This window comes from Staurois parvus, unplaced genomic scaffold, assembly GCF_062004578.1.
Source record: "Staurois parvus isolate SC_StPar_1 unplaced genomic scaffold, SC_StPar_1.0 ptg000009l, whole genome shotgun sequence".
NCBI classification, from domain to species: domain Eukaryota; kingdom Metazoa; phylum Chordata; class Amphibia; order Anura; family Ranidae; genus Staurois; species Staurois parvus.
The window spans coordinates 2,420,971-2,442,288 of NW_028317805.1; the positions used below are offsets into that span (position 1 = coordinate 2,420,971).

The 21,318-nt window shown below is 42.6% G+C and overlaps 1 protein-coding gene across 2 annotated transcripts in view; it reads right to left on the reverse strand.

Moving 5' to 3' along the window:
* The window catches only part of INPP5A (inositol polyphosphate-5-phosphatase A), a 569,268-nt gene that overhangs the window by 216,703 nt on the left and 331,247 nt on the right, over positions 1-21,318 (reverse strand). For both annotated transcript variants that reach the window (XM_089669171.1, XM_089669173.1), the window contains exons 7-8: positions 3,155-3,207; positions 870-989 (exon numbers count right to left, since the gene is read on the reverse strand). In XM_089669171.1, coding sequence (XP_089525297.1) covers positions 870-989; positions 3,155-3,207 — 173 coding nt within the window. The remainder of the gene's footprint in view (positions 1-869; positions 990-3,154; positions 3,208-21,318) is intronic.

A 21,318-nucleotide genomic window follows, 5' to 3' on the forward strand; every position in this document is an offset into this window, starting at 1 on the left:
CTTGCGAGTATTTATGCTTGTATTCACTTGCAATCATGCAATATTCATTAACGTTTATGCTCATATGCATATATTTGTGCACATACCAATGCAAAATACTGATGGAGAATGCAGATTTTTCTTTTTTTTTTTTTTTTAACACAAGAACACACAGGGCTTGTTTACGTGTCTGTGTGTACAGGTACATTGTAAACAATGGGCTGCATTTTAGTATAGTAAAAAAAACCCCCGCTGTACTGAGCTTTTTCAAGCTGCAGTGTGCAAGAGGCCTCATTTGCTTTACTAAAAAAGTGCTTTGCTAGTGTTTGGAAATCCTATAAATAGACAAAAGCGACAGGACCCCGACAGAGGCTCCATCCCTTATTCACTTTATCCAAAACAAAACAAATGTTGGCTAGAGAGAGCTTTAGTTGTGGCTAGAAATACTAAAATTCTCCATTAGAGGTATACAATAACCAATTGTGTAAGAGTGAGGGGTTACTTTAATAATATTACAAGTCTTTCTAGATCCAAGGTAATGCAGAATTTATATAAAATTATAAATTGTAGCAAACTATACTATGTTAGGCACTGGCACAACATGTTGCTGTTCCAGTTTGGGCTGCAAGTGCACCTAGCCTGTGCCAGTAAGACCAGTGATGTATTATACAGGATTTACCAAACTTCTCTTTGAAAGAAGTTATATAGGTTGGTCAGCAGCATGACTAAACAAAGAAAGACTAGGGGATTCTAAAAAATTGGTAGTTATGTAGATTCCCAAAGCTCAATTAAAACCATCAAAAATTAAACCTTTTGTAAAGAAATGCTGGTTACACACAAACAAAGCATATAGATAATCAAGACGTGTATAAAATGACCACCTCGCTTACCTATTTAAAACATAACTTAGAGCCTTTTGCCGTATTCCTGAGTAGGTGGATGGGCTAGATTCCCAAGCAATTAAATTGGAAGCATCATGAAAAAGATGAATGTTCACCAAATCAAAGGCACTGTATAAAAGGGAGAAGGCAATTGTTAACAGAGAAATGATTGCTGTCAATACACTCTGCAGTGCAACAAGTCATGAATTGAAGTCAGAATTGAGGCATAGAATGTCAGAAAATTAGATAAGGTAAATAATCAAACCAACCTTTCTCAAACGTGGTTCCTTGACCTGTGACCAACCTAATAATAAACCCAAAATTGATGCACAGTTCTGGGATCAACACCTCTTGGCAAAACCAGTTGCATGATTGCGTGAACCCAGTGATCTTAGCTACCACTTAATGTGGCATTCTGACCACCATTGTAAGGTGGGCATTCTTCTCACTAGCAATCAATGTAAGGGGCGTTTGTGCCACTAACCTCCTAGAACTTGCTGTTGGTAGGGGTTCCTAAGACATGAAATTTATGTCAAGGGTTCCTCTTGGGTAAACATCTGAATAACAGTTTCTGAAATCTTATACAGGTGACTTGTGCACCATGATTCTGATGCTAAATTTATAGACATAACACAGATTTTCAGTGCAAAATGTAATCTGCTGTTTGACTTTATGCTCTATTAGACACTTTTGGAAATTCTGGGATTATAAAAGTGCCAGAATAAATGAGAATGTATTCAGATTATAAGCATGGTCAGTTTACCATGTTTAGAAAATTCACAGGAAATTATTGTAGATATAAACTGCAAATTACTTCTAATCTTAAAATTGGACACAAAAGAACTGGTTTGGACAAGTAATAATCTACTCAAAATAATGACCAAACTTTTTCCAGGTCTCCCTATATGAAAAATGTCTATGCTTCACTAGCTGTACTGTTATTTTAAAAAGGTAATGGGTTGGGCCACAAAACAACGCCACTGCAATGCGATCACGCCACACAAAGGTTAACTGAAATAATGTTATTATGCACTATTATTTTAGTTCATTTTCCAGTGTTTTTTGAGTTTTAGTTTCTATCTAGAGGTCTATAAATAATGCTGGTCAATAACTTGTCCATAATATTTTGTATAGACATAATGTGCATTGAAAGTGATATGCAGTTGAACTTTTTCGGCTCTTGAATTTTGCAAAACAAAGTGATCCACACCTGCTTTGTTTATGCAAATGAAATGTTACTTTTTGAAAATGAAAAAATGATTGAAAATAAAATAGTAAAAATGTTTTATCTGAAGGCAACTGTTTCTGAACAATCATAGGGGTTGATTCACTAAAGGCAATTAGATTGTGCACTCTGCAAGTGCATTTGCTCCAGAGCTTAGTAAATTAGCAGAAGCTCTGCTAAATTCCAATATCCAAACACATGCAAGCAAAAATGCTTTTTTTTAATCTTTCTTTCACATGATTAGGTATTGTTAGCAAAGTGCTTTACCTCATAAACTAAGCTCCAGAGCAACTGCTCTTGCAAAGTGCACAGTCTATTTGCCTTTAGTAATCAACCCTATAGATTCTACCTAAAGTCACACAACAAATTTGCAATATGGCCTGTGGCTCCCTTTGAAGTCCTTCATGGCTACTAAAGACATCTGCAGTTTTTAACGGGTGCCATTCAATGCATTTGTATTGCAGATAACTACAACCTGCAGTAACTCACTGCAAGCTCTGTAGTGTGTTATGTTGCAATAATTTCTGCAGGTTCATTTTAATTTTCTTACTGCAAAGCATGTTAGTAAGCAAGCATTAATATAACACATTATTGACAATAGGCCCTAATTAAAACTTTTTTTTTAATTAACCTGTAGTCAGTTGACCTCTCCAACCACTTAAAACCCCCAGGTACACTGTCAGGCTGTTACCTCCTGATAACCTAAATGTCAGTCTATTAAACCTATGACATTACTTTATGCCAATCTGAGTCATACATGCTGAAAATTGGTATCTTCCAGGCAGAACACAAAGCTTCTTGTTTACCTTGACAGAGAAGAATAATTTCGAAACATACAAATGACTATCTTTTTCTTTCTAGAAAGTGAAATTGTGACTGTGTAAAGATATGATTAATGAGGATTTAATTAAATGCCACATTTCCTGTAATACTGGTTACCTTCCTTGAACTATTCATCCGCAAGATCTTGCTTTGATTTGAAATGCTCAGAACTAAGGCAGGTTCTCAATCATAAAAATGCCTTTGTTTTATGACAATATCTTTGTGCCATAGACCTTACACAACGTACCAGTCTGTAATACACCACCGCGTTCGAATAAAGCCTTTCCTAGATGATTTGCTCTGTAAAATAAACACAATATGGAATAGGTTTGATTAATATAGTGCAGCAGATGTGTTGCTAATTAGGAAAAAAAAATGTGATTCATTTCACAGCTCAAAGAGTAGACAAACTTGGTCTTACAGTCTCAGGAGTGGATTATTTGATATCAGTCATACATAGCACAAAAGCAAAATGGTGGATCAACAATAAAAGTTTTGGTGCTAAAGAATGATTTCAGGCTACATATGAAACAATTAGTATATCACTAAGAGTATTCAGTTCTCTGTATTTTACAAAAATATTCTGCAGGAGGGCCACAAAGCATCTGTTATGTTGTATGAATGCTATATCAACAATCAATTTTAAATTTTTAAATGAGGATCTATTGGAGAGCAAGTCTGGTGCCTGCAGCCACGGTAATTCCAGCTCCAACAGCATATATTAAACTATGCATATTTGGGACACTTCCTAATGATTGGAAGAGGTTATAAATAACGCTTGTAGGTCTATGAATGTATGCGATCACTTAGCCTACTTACTGAAAAGCAGTTCCAGCTACACCAGTAATCAAAAATGGCCACAATTTTGCTACACACATTGATGACAATAAAGCCACAAACCCATTTGGTTACTTTATGGACCACCTATTGCTTACCAAAGCTTACATCAATGCACCTGTGATAGTAATCAGCTAGTTACGTGCAGGAAATACAAACGTGTACAAACCTACAACATGGGATCTCTTAAAACTAGAGTAATAACTCCTGGCCTGACCAGACTGTGGATGGGAACACAGCTAGTAGGAAGACTTTATAATTAATAGAATTTCTTATTTGATACATGCCTCAGTGATGTAAAAGGAAGCGGTAATTAAGATGGAACTGTCAAACAATATTAAAGAGTGCTTTAACCTACGTTTGGGAAAGATAAGAAAAATGACCATGATACGAATGCTTGCTATTAAAACACACAACCGTAGCGTGAACAAGCTTTAACACAAACATTTTTGTCCGCAACACCATAGTTTAGCTACACATTGATCATAAACTGGGTTAGCATATAAAAGAGCGCCCTAATCACTCTCAGCTACTATTCACATTAGTGCTTTGGTCAACGCCTAGGCAAAAAAAAAAAAAATAACCTTAGACTTTATAAACACATTGTAAGGTCAGAATGAGTCCTTATCAGTGTCCATGACAGCAAGATATGTGAACCTTGACACAAAATATCCAGGACTCAATAATCTTATCTAGAACAAAATATCACCTGTTTTAAAAGCCATTCCTTATTGATTTGTAGAATAAATTGCTGGCAATTGTAAAGAAACTTTTCAATGTTATAAGTTGTCTTTTGTCAAATGTCTGTATGAATCCAGCATCATAAAAAAAAATAAATAAATAACGTGGCGGAATCCCATTAGTGAAATGAGCCCAAGCATTAACAAAAGGACATTAGCTGAAGTTGTGGCCAAATATTATTCACATCAATAATTGGTGGGCCACTAAAAAGAAACAATGGCTTTTGTGTTAATCTTGTGATTGTTCATCACATTTCTTTTGCAGGAATGGAAATGGTCACAAGCATGATTATCCTGAAGTGGGATAAATCTGCAGAACCATAAGAGCTACAAGTTCTCATAACATGTTCTTACTGGCAGACATGTAATTGATTCTGCTAAGACCCTGACCGATCAGTTGTAATTATCCACTGGGCCACATGCAGCCAGCCCTCAGCACCTAGCAGTATGCACCAGGGAGGAATAATCGGTACATCCCTGGATGCATACTGCCCTAACCTGAAGTTCTGATGAATGCACCATCCAGCCACAGCAGATATCAGACTCTCAAAGTTTGACTGGTTGCTGAGAGTGGGGGATGGTTAGTGCGTCAATGCCCTCCAGTCGCAGCTAAACGCTAGACCCTTATGCACCAGGGGCTAAGCACCCAGTGTGTATGAGGCCATAGAGAGTCTATTTTTCCTGTCAGGTCAGGGCTGGCACATTACAAAATTACTTAAGGTTGCAAACATTTTTTACAAAGTAAATTGAAACCAAAAGTCCAAATCTGGATTATTATAAGTAAGTAACTCAAACTGTTGAAGCCACAGGGTTAGCGCAACAAAAAAAAAAAAAAAGTTTTTTTCCATCAATGGTAGTCTGCTTTGTAACCCTTGGTCGTTCACGTAACACAACTGCAGCAGAAAAGAGGTTGGGCTTTAGTGCCAACATAAAGCACATATGCATCTATGGACAGCTGAGGTTTCTGTGCCAAGTGCGCGCTCCCAGCAAAATGACTGAGCTGTCAGACAGCTTCCACTCTCTAGTAATGATTGGGAGTTGGCAGAATGTGACCACTGTGACAGTCAATCAGAGAGGTCACATGAGTGGATAAGTCCTACCCCTGGGTGAAAAGATCCTTTTAAAGGGATGCAGGAACTAGTTGGGAGGGGATTAACAAAAAAAGGACTATTGACTTGCTTTACCATCTAGAGAGAGTATTGTTTTCACAATGGTTTAACTGGACCTACAGATGTGTGCAGATAATGGGGGCCACCACATTTACTAGACACAATGGGGGTTATTTACTAAAGCTGGAAAGGGCAAAATCAGGCTCACTTCTGCATAGAAACCAATTAGCTTCTAACCTCAGTTTGTTCAATTAAAGTACAACTAAAGGCAAAACTTTTTTTTACTTTTGGACAGAGAGGAGATGGATTAGAACACCTGTCAGTTTTTATTGTTGTCTGTTGCCCTGGTAGGGAGATTCACCCTCTCTATTTGACCTGTTTAACATAATTGAAAGTAAAAAGAAAATCCCCAATTTTGGGGTTGTCCCCAGAAAAGTAAGAGGGGAAATCTTCCAATGGGGACACTAGTTCTGGTGACCTGGGGGTCTCCAAGTAATCCCCTTAATTTGCAGGGATTTCCTTTCACTTCCTGCTTGGCTATGGGACAAGAAGCGAAGGGAAATTTCCACAATAGGACACAGATGGGGAAAAAAAATCGACAGGGGTTGAAACCCTCCCTTACTCTAACCAAAATGGGAAAAAAAATGTTTTGCTTATAGTCTACTTGGTTTGCAATATTGCTTTGGCAATAAAACCTGGAAGCTGATTTTCTACTTTTTTCTTTTTTTGCAGTTTCTACACAGATGTGAGCCTGATTTTGCACTCTCCAGCTTTAGTAAATAAATCCAAGGGTTGTGCTTTAACCGCCTCCTGCCCGCCATATAGTAATATGATGGACGCAAGATGGTTCTCTTGTTCTGGGAGGACGTCATATGACGTCCTCCCATTCTCACCGCGCATGCGCGGCTCCGGGAGCGCGCAGCACGGCGATCGGCGATGCGCTGTGTCCCTCGGACACAGCGGATCACCGTTCTACGGAAAGAGCTGAAGATGTCGGCTCGGTCATGTGATCAGCTGTGTCCAATCACAGCTGATCACATGTAAGCAGGGAAATGCCGGTTATCGGCATTTCTCTCCTCACGAGCTGTCACGCTGACAGCTGCAGAGGAGAGCCGGTAATCGGCATTCCTCCGAGGGGACATCTACACAGATCATCAGAGCACTGATGATCAGTGTGCCCTGATGATCTGTGTAGCCCCAGCAGTGCCACCTGTCAGTGTCCATCAGTGCCAGTTCTGTGCTTATCTATGCCACCTGCCAGTGCCCATCAGTGCCACATTTCAGTGCCCATCAGTGCCACATCAATGCCCATCTGAGCTGCCTTTCAGTGTCACCCATCAATGCCAGTCAGTGCCACCTATCAGTGCTGCCAATCAGTGCCACCTATCAGTGCCCGTCAGTGCCGCCTATCAGTGCCCGTCAGTGCCGCCTATCAGTGCCCGTCAGTGCCGCCTATCAGTGCTGCCTTCAGTGCCGCCTATCAGTGCTGCCTTCAGTGCCCATCAGTGATGCCTGTCAATGCCCATCAGTGCCACCTACCAGTGCCTTCTCATCAGTGCCCATCACTGCAGCCTCATTAGCGCACATCAGTGAAGGAGAAAAATCACGTATTTACAAAATTTTATAACAAAAACTAAGAAAAAACTTTTTTTTTCTTCAAAATTTTCAGTGGTTTTTGGTTTAAGAAAAAATAAAAAACCCAGAGGTGATTAAATACCACCAAAATAAAGCTCTGTCACAAAAAAATGCTAAAAATTTCATATGGGTACAGTGTTGCATGACCGCGCAATTGTCATTCAAAGTGCAACAGCACTGAAAGCTGGAAATTGGCCTGGGCAGGAAGGGGGTATAAGTGCCCTGTAGGCTAGTGGTTACTGCCACCTCTTAAAGTGGAGCTTTAGTCAGAAAAGTGTTGCTAGATCAGTTCAGGCTGGCCACTTTTGCAGGTATAGTTACGTAAATCATTACAAATTAGTGCCTATACTATTTAAAATACAATTATACACTGTCTTACCCTGCTCTGCACATGCTCAGTTGCTCACCATATTTGTAGAGGCCCATCTGCTGACAGTCTATGAATTAAAGTGGAACGAAACCTATCAATTTAACAGTTTAAAAAACAGTTACATTCCCAGTATACCAGGAATGCTAACGGTCACATTTACTTGTGTTCTCAACCAAACTTTTAAACCATCAAATTACTTTTTTTTTTTTTTTTAACTAATTGCATGTGCAGCAGCATGACAGTAGCAGATCAAACAGATGGCAGCTTTCTTTGGTGAAAAGGATAGGAGGCTTTAGTTCTGCTTTAACTGCTACTCAGGGCAGGGGGCTTTAACAAAATGAAAGCCTCCAGCAAGAAGAAATAAGAACAATGTTGGAGGCATTTTACAGCACACACAAATTCTGGTTGCATAATTATTAATGTGGAATGTATGTTCCTTGCTAAAAAACATTTTTGATCAATTGTTATGAGTAAAGTTCCACTTTAGGCCATAGATGTATCAAAATTTGGCCGGTTCAACAGGAACCAGGCAAATTTCAAACAATCTATGGGTAGGTTGTACTAAAGTTGATCTACTAATTAACTTTAGAACAGCCAGCCTGCCGGGTTTTTTTTTTTGTGTGATCACTGCAGGCAGCTATAGCTGCCAGCAGTGATCATTATATTCTGACAATAGGGAAGGCTTCTCGCTGGCAGGGCGCAATAACGCTTTGGGAAGGATTCCCCCATCAATATTGAATGTGTTGATAGGGAAATTGAGCAATTTTCTTTCCTTCAACCCATGGCTGAAGAAAATAGCATGTTGTATGGCTAGCCTTACAATGCAGGCAAAATCACTTAAAACAATATATATATATATATATATATATACACACACACACACACACACAAATACATACACACACATATATACATACACATTGTTCAAAAAAATTAAAGGAACGCTTTTTAATCAGAGTATAGCATCAAATCAATTAATCTCCTGAGATATTGATCTGGTCAGTTAAGTAGCAGAGGGGGTTGATAATCAGTTTCAGCTGCTTTGGTGTTAAAGAAATGAACCAGAGGTGCACTAGATGGGCAACAATGAGTAGACTCCCAACACATGAATGGTTTTACAGGTGGAGGCCACTGACATTTGTTTCCCTACTCATCTATTCTGACTGTTTTTCACTAGTTTTGCATTTGGCTAGGGTCAGTGTCACTACTGGTAGCATAAGGTGACACTTGGACCCTACAGAGGTTGCACAGGCAGTCCAACTCCTCCAGGATGGCACATAAATACGTGCTATTGCAAGAATGTTTGCTGTGTCTCCCAGCACAGTCTCAAGAACATGGAGGAGATTCCAGGAGACAAGCAGTTACTCTTGGAGAGCCGGACAGGCTGCAGAAGGTTCTTAACCCATTAGCAGGTCCTTTGTGCAAGGAGGAAAAGGATGAGCACTACCAGAGCCCTATCTCTAGCAGGCCACTGGCGTGAATGTCTCTGGCCAAACAATCAAACAAACTTCATGAAGGTGGGCTCAGGGCTCAACATCCTCTTGTGGGCCCTGTGCTCGCTGTCCAGCACCATAGAGCTCGATTTGCATTTGCCATTGAACAACAGAATTGGTAGGTCCGCCACTGGCGCCCTATGCTTTTCACAGATGAGAGAAAGTTCACCCTGAGTACATGTGACAGGGTCTGGATAAGACATGGAGAACGTTGTTGCCTGTAACACTGTTCAGCATGAGCGTTTTGGTGGTGGATCAGTGATGGTCTGGGAGGGCATATCCATGGAGGTACCCACAGACCTCTGCAGGCTAGACAATGGCACCCTGACTGCCAATAGGTATTGGGATGAAATCCTTGGTCTATTGCCAGACCCTATACTGGTGCAGCGGGTCCTGGGTTCCTCCTAATGCCCGGCCTCATGTGGCGAGAATATGCAGGAAGCTCCTGGAGAATGAAGGAACTGATATCACTTAATGGCCCGCATGCTCGCCTGACCTAAATCCAATAGAACACCTCTGGGATATCATGTTTTGGTCGCTGACACCACCAGGTTGCACCACAAACTGTCCAGGAGCTCAGCAATGCCCTGGTTCAGATCTGGGAGGAAATACCCCAGGACACCATCTGTCATCTCATTAAGAGCTTTCACCAATGTTGTCAGCCATGCATACAAGCACATGGGGGTCATACAAACTACAGAGTACCATTTTGATTTGCTGTAATGAAATTTCAGAACAAAAGACTAGCCTGCTGCATCATTTGTTTTCACTTTGATTTTTGGGGTGTCTTCGAATTCAGTCCTCTTTAGATTGATAATTTTCATTTCTATCAAACAATAGGGCATCCTTACATTCCTAACTAGAGATGAGCGAATTATTAAAAAATTCGATTCGGCTGATTCGCCGAATTCGCGGAATAAATTTGATTCGAGGCGAATATATTCGCTGCGAATTTAACTTATAAAAAGGGTGTTTCTAGGCTTCAGAGAGCCTTTATATTAGTGCAGAACACTGTACCTTTAATTTAAATGCCCTTGGAGTCTGCTGGGGAAGAGAACTAATACTGTCAGTCAGTATGACATGCAGATGAGTGCCGTCGATCTTAGAATCACCGCACACTTCACTCATTTGGGCAGTCACGGGGCCAAAACCAGAGTGTGGAGCCACAGTGTGGCGGTGGAGGCAGCAGCAATGGGAGGCCATACAGCACCCTATGACAAAATGGAACCCACCAGCAGTGTGAGGAGACCTGAAAGTGGCACATGGCAGAGTGTGGCGATGGAGACAGCAGCAATGGGAGGCCGTACAGGGACCCATGACACACTCTGGACCTGGCAGCAGCATGAGGAGGCGGTACAGGGGCCCATGACAGATTACGGGCCTGGCAGCAGCAGTGGGCGGGCGGTGGATGCAGCAGTATTCGGAAGCTAAACACAGGCCTCGGTTAAAAAGCGGAAGCCGTCAGCAGCGTGAGCAGACGACAGAGGCACATGGCGCAGGGTGGCGGTGGAGGCAGCAGTATTCGGAAGCCATACACAGGCCTAGGTTAAAAAGCGGAAGCCGTCAGCAGCGTGAGCAGACGACAGAGACACATGGCGCAGGGTGGCGGTGGATGCAGCAGTATTCGGAAGCCAAACACAGGCCTCGGTTAAAAAGAGGAAGCCGTCAGCAGCGTGAGCAGACGACAGAGGCACATGGCGCAGGGTGGCGGTGGAGGCAGCAGCAATGGAAGGCCATACAGCACCCTATCACAAAATGGAACCCACCAACAGTGTAAGGAGACCTGAAAGTGGCACATGGCAGAGTCTGGCGATGAAGTCAGCAGCAATGGGAGGCCGTACAGGGACCCATGACACACTCTGGACCTGGCAGCAGCAAGAGGAGGCGGTACAGGGGCCCATGGCAGAGTGGCGAAGCGTAAGCAGCTTAAATTGAAGGCCATACAGAGGCCTATGTTAAAAAGTCGGCTTCCGCTTTTTAACCGAGGCCTGTGTTTGGCTTCCGAATACTGCTGCATCCACCGCCACCCTGCGCCATGTGTCTCTGTCGTCTGCTAACGCTGCTGACGGCTTCCGCTTTTTAACCTAGGCCTGTGTATGGCTTCAGAATAATGCTGCCTACACCGCCACCCTGCGCCATGTGCCTCTGTCGTCTGCTCACGCTGCTGCCAGGTCCATACTGATTCATGGCCCTCTGTACCGGCTCCACATGAACGTGGTTCAGCGGGTTTGCATCACTTAACGGCAAATCGTTGACAAACGCTGGGACGTTCAGTGTTGTGCGCATTAAGCCAGACACCAAAGGGCAGCACAGACCTGTTATTACTCGCTCAAGCATGGCTGAACAAAACCAGTCTCTACCACAAATTGGACCCAGACCTGCCCAGGGTCTCGTAAGTAGATTGCACGGAGGAGTAGAGTTCGTTATTGGAATTAACTGTGAGGGACTTTTAAACCTAGGCCTGTGTATGGCCTTCAATTGAAGCTGCTTCTGCTCCGCCACTCTGCCATTGGACTCTTGATAGTCGTGGATGGTGGATTTTAGGAACTGCTTGACAACCAGATTGAACACGTGAGCCATGCATGGCGCATGGCACAACCTTCCTTGACGCAGAGCAGACACCATGTTCTATCCATTGTCGGTCAACATGGTTCCGATTTTCAGTTTGCGCGGAGACAGCCATCTGTCGATTTCTCTGTTCATTACACTCAGAAGTTCCTCCCCTGTGTGACTACGTTCGCCAAGGCATACCAGGTGCAGCACAGTGTGACACCGTTGCGCCCTGCACATGTGATATGCCGGTCGGGTAATGGGACTTGGCACGGGGGTGGCGGCTGAGGACACGGCGGAAGAAGAGGTGGTAGAGGCGGACATCTTTGCTGGACCAAGGACGTGCAAACGTGGAGGCAAAAGCGGCGTGACCTGTCCAAGTTGCTGGTGCGGCTGTGCCGGCACCACGTTCACCCAGTGGGCCATAAATGACATGTACTGTCCCTGACCGTACTTACAGCTCCACACGTCGGCGCTGCCGTGCACTTTGGCAGAGACCGACATGCTCAAAGACTGGCCCACCATCTCTTCTACATGTGAATGCAGAGCTGGCACTGCCTTTTTGGCGAAGAAATGCTGGCTTGGCACTCTCCACCGCGGCTCGGCACAAGCCATCATTTCTCGGAAAGGTGCTGAGTCCACCACTTGGAAAGGGAGGGACTGCAGCACCAGCAACTTGGACAGGAGGACGTTCAGCTTCTGCACCGTCGGGTGCGTGCTCGCAAACTGTTGTCTCTTGGAAACGGATTCCAAGAAAGACTGCTGACGGAATCCGTGAAGAGGAGTAGCAGGAGAAGGAGCATCTGAACGAGCGGAAGATGCCAACGAGCGACAACTCCCCTCAGCAGAGGTGTTGGAGCCTTGACTGGCTGATAGAGGGCGATTGACGTCGGGTGACGGAGCAAGTAACGGAGCGGGTGATGGAGCGGGGGCTGGGGCAGGCAGAACCGCCGTATCTTTATCACGGTTTTCCCAGGCCACCGAATGGCGACGCTGCATATGCTGACGCAACGCTGTAGTCCCAACATGGGCCCCCTGGCCACGCTTGACTTTCTGGCCACATAGTCGACATACGGCTACGTTTACTTCCTCGGGCGGCTTGACGAAAAATTGCCACACCACCGAGTAGGAAACTTTGCCCCCGCTACTCCTCACTGGCTGACTGCTACTTCCTCCGTGCACACCGGCACCACTACTGGCCGTGGTGGTAGGCTGCAGTGGAGCTGGTGCTCTACTCCGTGGCCGTTTGCCTCCACTGACACTGCTGCGACCCTGCTGCCTCCTGGGCAACCCACCGACTGTTTTGCTCGCTGCCAAGCTGGCACCCTCTTCTCCTGATGATGCGGAAGCAATAGCCTGATGACGACGAGGCTGCCAAGTGCGATCAGCCTCATCATCATCAATTAGGGTCTCCGCGTCACTACTAGCCCCCTCGGCTGCGTGTGGGTCAGGAGACAGACCTGTCTCTAGACCGGCTACCGAGCCACTCTCCTCGCCAGTACTTCTTCGCCTGGCTGCTGAAGAGGCGGATGTCTCCCCCCGTTCCTGACCGCCCTCTGTAAGCTCTTCCTCACTGTACAGTGGGGCTGAGCCCACAGCATGCGATACTTCGCTTGGTGAGGGAACACCAAAGGACAGGGGCAGGTAGAGGACACGTGATTTCAGTGGGCTTGCTCCCGGGCCATGCCAACTAACGGTTGTGTCTGACGTACCCACCGACCGTTGGCTGTAGGTGTCAGAGGTGACCTGGGAAGAGGAAGACGACCGAGTCAACCAATCGATGACGGCAGGGTTGTCGGTGGAGACACGACCGCTGGATGACACCGGGAGCACTGGCCTCTGGCTGAGACTAGTGCTGCCTCGACCCCTTCCTCTGCTGCCACGTCTGCTCGCTCCTGAAACATTGCCTCCTCTGCCACTCCTCTGCGTGTTGTCTGACATACTCTTTAATTCAATAAGCACCCCAAACATAAAACAGGATTTAACTCTTTGAACGTACAATAGTGGTTGTGAAGCAGAAAGTAACGATTCTGTGTCCCTGAGTAACGATTCTGTGTCCCTCAGTAACGATTCTGTGTCCCTGAGTAACAATTCTGTGTCCCTGAGTAACAATTCTGTGTCCCTGAGTAACAATTCTGTGTCTGTCCCTGAGTAACGATTCTGTGTCTCTGAGTAACGATTCTGTGTCCCTCAGTAACGATTCTGTGTCCCTGAGTAACGATTCTGTGTCCCTGAGTAACGATTCTGTGTCCCTGAGTAACGATTCTGTGTCCCTGAGTAACGATTCTGTTCCTTAACGATTTTTCCTAATCTTCGAAACGAATTCCACTTCGTCATGTTCGATTCGCTCATCTCTATTCCTAACACATTACCCAGTCCATATCAGTATAGATATACAGCATGATATTTTGCCCCATTGAGATCTGATGTGTTTTCAAAGTGTTTCGTTAATTTTTGTGAGCAGTGTATATGTGTGTACTCCGTTTCTATATATAAAAATATATATACACACTTAATGTATACATTAATGGTAATCTTTGTCACACCCATAACTAGGTTAATGGAAGGTGAGGCTTTCTATATGTCAGAACAGACTAATATGAAAGTAATATCACAGTTAATACAAAGGACAGGGCTGGTGATACCATAGAAACCTCAAGTAATGTTTACTCAAAGATAACCTCAATAGTAATGTTATAATTGGAAAGTAGTGATGTCACCAATTACTATGGCTATATCACTTAAACACGTATTACAAGGAAAATATTGTCCAGAGAAATGGTTAGATCCACATTTGTCTGTACAGTCACCCTAACAAAGGATACATAAACCCAATCACTAGTATCTCATATATGCCTTCACGTGTCAAAACAATTTTACAGTATATTTTAACATATTTACTGCTGCAGTTTTCATTAAAATATTATCTGGTGATTCTGCCATGAAGGTCCTTTTTCAAACACTTCCCTTTATAAGGTGACACTACTCCTTGTCCATCAAGTGTTCTCCTGCATAGTCACTCTGACATCCTCCACCCAAAAAGTGACTACAAGTGACCACGCAGATGCATACTGCAAAGGCGTCTTACACTGTTGTCACCAACAGAAATCTTGACCTGAGAAATGATGTGCTACAGTTGCTAAAGTGCATAAAAACAAGAAGTATCTACATAGAAGGCTGCAGGAGATCAGCAAAAACGAGATGCAACAAAAGGCGAAAACAAATGGAAAAACAGTATTTATTTTAAAAAAAGGCAAATGTTTATGATGGGTTCCATGCACACTAGTGCTCCTAGTAACTATTATGAGTGTTTTTTTTTCCCCTGCTCCTAGAAGCGAATAGTGTTATCCTATGTGTCCATGCACACTATTTTAGGCTAGAAGCGTTTTTCAAGCTTCAGCATTTAGGAGCAGAAAAAAAAAAAAAAAGATTTTGTAGAATTTTGGGGGGGCAAAAAAAAACCACTAAATGCTCCTAGCCTAAAAACTATGGAACTATGAACACACAGTTTGTAAAGACACAGTTCTGCTCTTTGTAACGCACAGCTTTTTGCGTCAACACAGAGAAGGCCTTTGCCTATACAATCTACTCAACTGGGAAAGCACAGTTCAGTACTTTGTTAGGTACAGTTCAGTCCACAGTAATGCTCTATTTTGTTATAAAACACTGAATGTGCCAACAAACTAGGGAACCATGAGTTCAGTAGTTCATAGTTCCAGAAGGTTGTCAAATGTGGCGATGGACATCCGGGTGAAAATATACAGTTTGTGCACATTTTGCTGCAGCTCTCTGTAAATAGTTGCAAAATACCTAGGTGAAAAACGGTATGAGATCAACGGATGCATCCATTATGGATATCTTAACTGCTTGCCATCCAGCCACTGTAGAAAAACGGCCACAAGGTGGCAACGCTGGGCAAAACAGGTAGGGGCGCACCCGAGGCGTGTGACCGCTCTACCCGTGCCGCTGATCGTAGCCGGGGTGTCAGTCACCGAGTCCCGGTCGGTCATTGCCGGCAAACAGTGACACAGAGCACAGCTGCATTGTTTACAATGCAACTCTGCTCAGCTCCTAACACACTGATCCTGAGAGAGGAGTTTATCTCTCAGGATCAGCGTGTTCCTGTTAAGCACACACCCGCCCCCTAGTAAAACACTCCCCTCACACAGTTAATCCTTTCATTGGCTAAAAAAAAGTTAACCCCTTCCTCCCCAGTGCCATTAGTAGTGTCAGTGTTTTTTTTTTGCACTGATCACTGTATTGGTGTCACTGGGGATGTCACTGACCCCAAGTCAGTTCCCCCCCCCGTGTCAAGATGTCCACCGCAGTCACGCAGTACTGCCATAAGTCACTGATCGCCGCCATTATTAGTGTATATATATATATATATATATATAAATAAAATTCCAGTATCTTTCCTGCCATTTGTAGACGCTAAAAATTTCACGTAAACCAATTAATTTATACGTATTGGGATTATTTTTAGCAGACATGTCGCAGAATACATTTTGGCCAAAATTTGTGATGAAATTTGATTTAATTTTTTTACTTGACATGTTTTATTGCAAAAAGTCCGAAATATTGTTTTTTTTTCTCAAAATTGTCAACCTTTTTTTTTATAGCGCAAAATATAAAAAAAACACAAAAAAAAAAACGCACAGGCGATCAAATACCACGGAAAGAAAGCTCGATTTGTGGGAAACAAAGGATATAAATTTAATTTGGGTGCAGTGTTGCGCATTTGTCAGTTAAAGTAACGCATCGACGTAACACAAACCGCTTCTGTAACCGCTTCCTGACCACCCTATAGCAGAAATACTGCTACAGGGCGGCATGGGTGCGCAAAATCACATATATATATATATATATATATATATATATATATATATATATATACACACACACACACACACACGCATGATTTGCGCTCCCGTGCTTTTTACGCCCCTCCAAGATAGCGTCAGATTGCCCGTCAGTACACCAGTCATCACATTTAACCCCTTGATTGCCAGGAACACGCGCATGCACAATAAACCTCCATTGCTAGTATAGTGTCTGAACTGATGAATATCTTTGATCAGATCAGCACTATACCAGCGTTCACATTAGTATAGCATCCCCAAAAATGCAGCGTTAGCGGGATCAGCCCCGGCACCTGCCAACACCTTACCAACGCTTACCCCCCCCCCCCCTTCTCCCCCAGAAAATGCAGTGTCAGTAGGTCACTGTCACTTGATACAGTGGGGATCGAAAGTTTGGGCACCCCAGCTAAACATTTGTATTAATGTGCATAAAGAAGCCAAGGAAAGATGGAAAAATCTCCAAAAGGCATCAAATTACAGATTAGACATTCTTATAATATGTCAACAAAAGTTAGATTTTATTTCCATCATTTACACTTTCAAAATAACAGAAAACAAAAAAATGGCGTCTGCAAAAGTTTGGGCACCCTGCAGAATTTATAGCATGCACTGCCCCCTTTGCAAAGCTGAGACCTGCCAGTGTCATGGATTGTTCTCAATCATCGTCTGGGAAGACCAGGTGATGTCAATCTCAAAGGTTTTAAATGCCCAGAGTCATCTGACCTTGCCCCAACAACCAGCACCATGGGTTCTTCTAAGCAGTTGTCTAGAAAACTGAAACTGAAAATAGTTGACGCTCACAAAGCTGGAGAAGGCTATAAGAAGATAGCAAAGCGTTTTCAGATGTCAATATCCTCTGTTCGGAATGTAATTAAGAAATGGCAGTCATCAGGAACAGTGGAAGTTAAAGCAAGATCTGGAAGACCAAGAAAAATATCAGACAGAACAGCTCGCAGGATTGTGAGAAAAACAATTCAAAACCCACGTTTGACTGCACGATCCCTCCAGAAAGATCTGGCAGACACTGGAGTTGTGGTACACTATTCCACTATAAAGAGATACTTGTACAAATATGGTCTTCATGGAAGAGTCATCAGAAGAAAACCTCTTCTACGTCCTCACCACAAAAATCATTGTTTGAACTTTGCAAATGAACATATAGACAAGCCTGATGCATTTTGGAAACAAGTTCTGTGGACTGATGAGGTTAAAATTGAACTTTTTGGCCGGAATGAGCAAAGGTACGTTTGGAGAAGAAGGGGCACAGAATTTAATCAAAAGAACCTCTGTCCAACTGTTAAGCATGGGGTTGGATCAATCATGCTTTGGGGTTGTGTTGCAGCCAGTGGCACAGGGAACATCTCACGAGTAGAAGGAAAAATGGATTCAATAAAATTTCAGCAAATTTTGGATGGTAACTAGATGCCATCTGTGAAAAAGCTGAAAAAGTTAAAGAGAGGATGGCTTCTACAAATGGATAATGATCCTAAACACACCTCGAAATCCACGGGGGATTACATCAAGAGGCGTAAACTGAAGGTTTTGCCATGGCCTTCACAATCTCCTGACCTCAACATAATTGAAAATCTATGGATAGACCTTAAAAGAGCAGTGCGTGACAGACAGCCCAGAAATCTCAAAGAACTGGAAGACTTTTGTAAGGAAAAATGGGCAAAGATACCTCAAACAAGAATTGAAAGACTCTTGGCTGGCTACAAAAAGCGTTTACAAGCTGTGATACTTGCCAAAGGGGGCAGTACAAGATATTAACTCTGCAGGGTGCCCAAACTTTTGCAGACGCCATTTTTTTGTTTTCTGTTCTTTTGAAAGTGTAAATGATGGAAATAAAATCTAACTTTTGTTGACATATTATAAGAATGTCTAATCTGTAATTTGATGCCTTTTGGAGATTTTTCCATCTTTCCTTGGCTTCTTTATGCACATTAATACAAATGTTTAGCTGGGGTGCCCAAACTTTCGATCCCCACTGTATATTGCACACAAAACTGCAGTGTTGGCAGAATCAGGCCTGATCTCTGTTAGCACTTGTTGGTAAATTTTGATGACTCTCATATGCAGCAGAGTGACAGTACTAGTGCCGCTCTACCTTTTGGTGAACTGGCGAGTACCAACGGTCTAGTACATCTTTGTCTTTCACATACCCCCTTGATTTTTGGAGCTGTTTTTCCCGGAATATCTGTATGCGTTGATTGTGAATCAAAGCAATATATATGCAGAACAATTTATCGCCACCAACCCAAATTCAAACCTTGCCAGACCAGTCACATGGAAACTCATTACGGTTTCTGAATTTACATTTTTTTTGGGCCTAACCCTCAACATGGGCATTACTAAAATAAATGAATTGCGGTTGTATTGGTCCAAAGACCCGATTCATCATATGCCCGTGTTCTCTGCTGCCATGGCCAGGCATAAATATGAGAGTATAATGTGTTTTATGCATTTCAATGAAAATACACTGTCATCCTTGGGGTGACCCTGAATTTGACCGGCTCCACAAAATTCAGCCCCTCGCAAATCACCTTAACCAAAAATTTGCTGATGTCTATACTCCCCAGCAAAAAAATCTGCGTTAATGAGTCCCTGAGTAATTTTTCTGGCCGCTTTGCATTCAAACAATTTCTCCCCAGCAAGTGTGCCAGATATGGGGTCAAGATGTAGAAGACCTGTGAGAGGACAACAGGCTATACTTATAAGTTTCGGATTTACGAGGGAAAAAATAGTCACATGGAGCCCCCTGGATGCCCAGACTACATGGGGAGCAGTGGCAAGATAGTTTGGGAATTCGTGTCATCCTTTTTCCATATGGGGTACCACTTATATGTGGACAATTTTTATTCGAACATGCCACTATTTAGACATTTGTACAATCTTGGAACTGGCGCATGTGGAAAAGTGTGACCTAATGTGTGCCCACCATTAGAAGTGGGTGGATGCAGGGCGGTATATTCTAATGGTGGGCATACCACACACTTTTTCTGGCAGAGATTTCTTCTTTTTTTCCCCATTCAGTCCACAGGCTGCATACAAAAAAAAAAAAAAGAACATAGCATATACACCCAACAAGGACCAGCAATGTAGTGGTACATCACTGGACTTTGAAAGGTTATACCAGGATGCAGGATACAGCTGCAGGCATCATCTTGGTATCGTTTTTTTCAGCCGGCAATCGGCTTTCCTGTAAAAGAAATCCTAGTGGCTAATTAACTGCGGGATTGCTTTTACAAGTAGCGCGATATGATGCCCCCCCCTCCACCTCTGCCTTCCACAGCCTTCTCGGGCAGTCCCGTGCCATCAGGGGAACCTGAGAATGCAGCCGGTGTTTCTGGCAGCTGACCATAGAGCTGATTGGAGACCAGAGTGGTGCCAATCATCTCTATAGTCTAAGAATTCGGAAGCTAGGAGCATTTCATCACTTCAGTTTTGCAGGATATAAACCGTGCCATTTGTAAATTGGGAAAGCATCTGATCACACCGATTTTGGTTTGATTAGATAATGTAAGGGCAGAGAAGATATCTAGAGCCTGATAGAGCCCAGATTTCTCAAAAAATAATATATGACAATGCCCATTGAAGTTATAGGGGATATTTGCATTCCCTGTGATAGAATTAAAAGTGATAAAAAAATAAAATGAAAAGGTACAGTGTAAAAATTATTAAAAAAATCAAAATAACTTGGGGGGGTTGGTGCTATCCTGGCATGTCAGGGCCTTCAAAACTGTGATAGGTATTGAGGAAGTGAAATGAGGAAGTTACGCACCTTCAGGCTTTTAAAGTGGTCAATGGATTTCAGGCTCCTGTATGTGCCTAGGCTCCCAAAAAGTCTCACACATGTGGTATCCCCATACTCGGTAGAAGTAGCAGAATGTATTTTGGGGTGTAATTCCACATATACCCATTGCATGTGCGAGAAATAAATCATTTAAATGACAACTTTGTGTAAAAAAAATTTTTTTGTAATTTTCCAGAAACTTGTGGGGAAAAAATTAAATCTTACTTGGACTCAATATGCCTCTCAGCAGATAGCTTAGGGTGTCTACTTTCCAAACAGGGGTCATTTGAGGGTGTTTGCATTATCCTGGTATTTTAGCACCTCAAGAAATGTGATGGGCAGTCAGAAAGTAAAAGCTGTGTAAATTCCGTTATCTATGCCATAGTTTGTAGATGTTATAACTTTCACACAAAGCAATAAATATACACTTACTGGGATTTTTTTTAACCAAAAACATGTAGCAGAATACATTTTGGCCTAAATTCATGCCGAAATTTTATTGTTTTATATTGTTTTTTTTTTTTTAATTTTTTCTTCCTCAAAAATATTTTTTATAGCGCCAAAAATAAAAAGGTGATCAAATACCACTAAAAGAAAGCTCTATTTGTGTGGAAAAAAAGGACATAAATTTCATTTATGTACCTTAATGCATGACCGCGCAATTGTCCGTTAAACTAGCACAGCGCTGTATAGCAAAAAAAGGCGTAAATTGCAGTATCTATACCATAGTTTGTAGACGCTATAACTTTCACACAAAGCAATCAATATAAACTTACTGGGATTTTTTTTTACCAAAAACATGGAGCAGAATACATTTTGGCCTAAATTTATAACTAACTTTGAGTTTACTATATATTTTTAATAGCTGAAAGTAAAAAATATAGTTTTTCTTCAAAATTTTCGGTCTTTTTTTGTTTATAGCGTGCAAAATAAAAAGTGCACAGGTGATCAAATACCACCGAAAGAAAGCTCTATTTGTGTGAAAAAAGACGTAAATTTCGTTTGGGTGCAGCATTGCATGA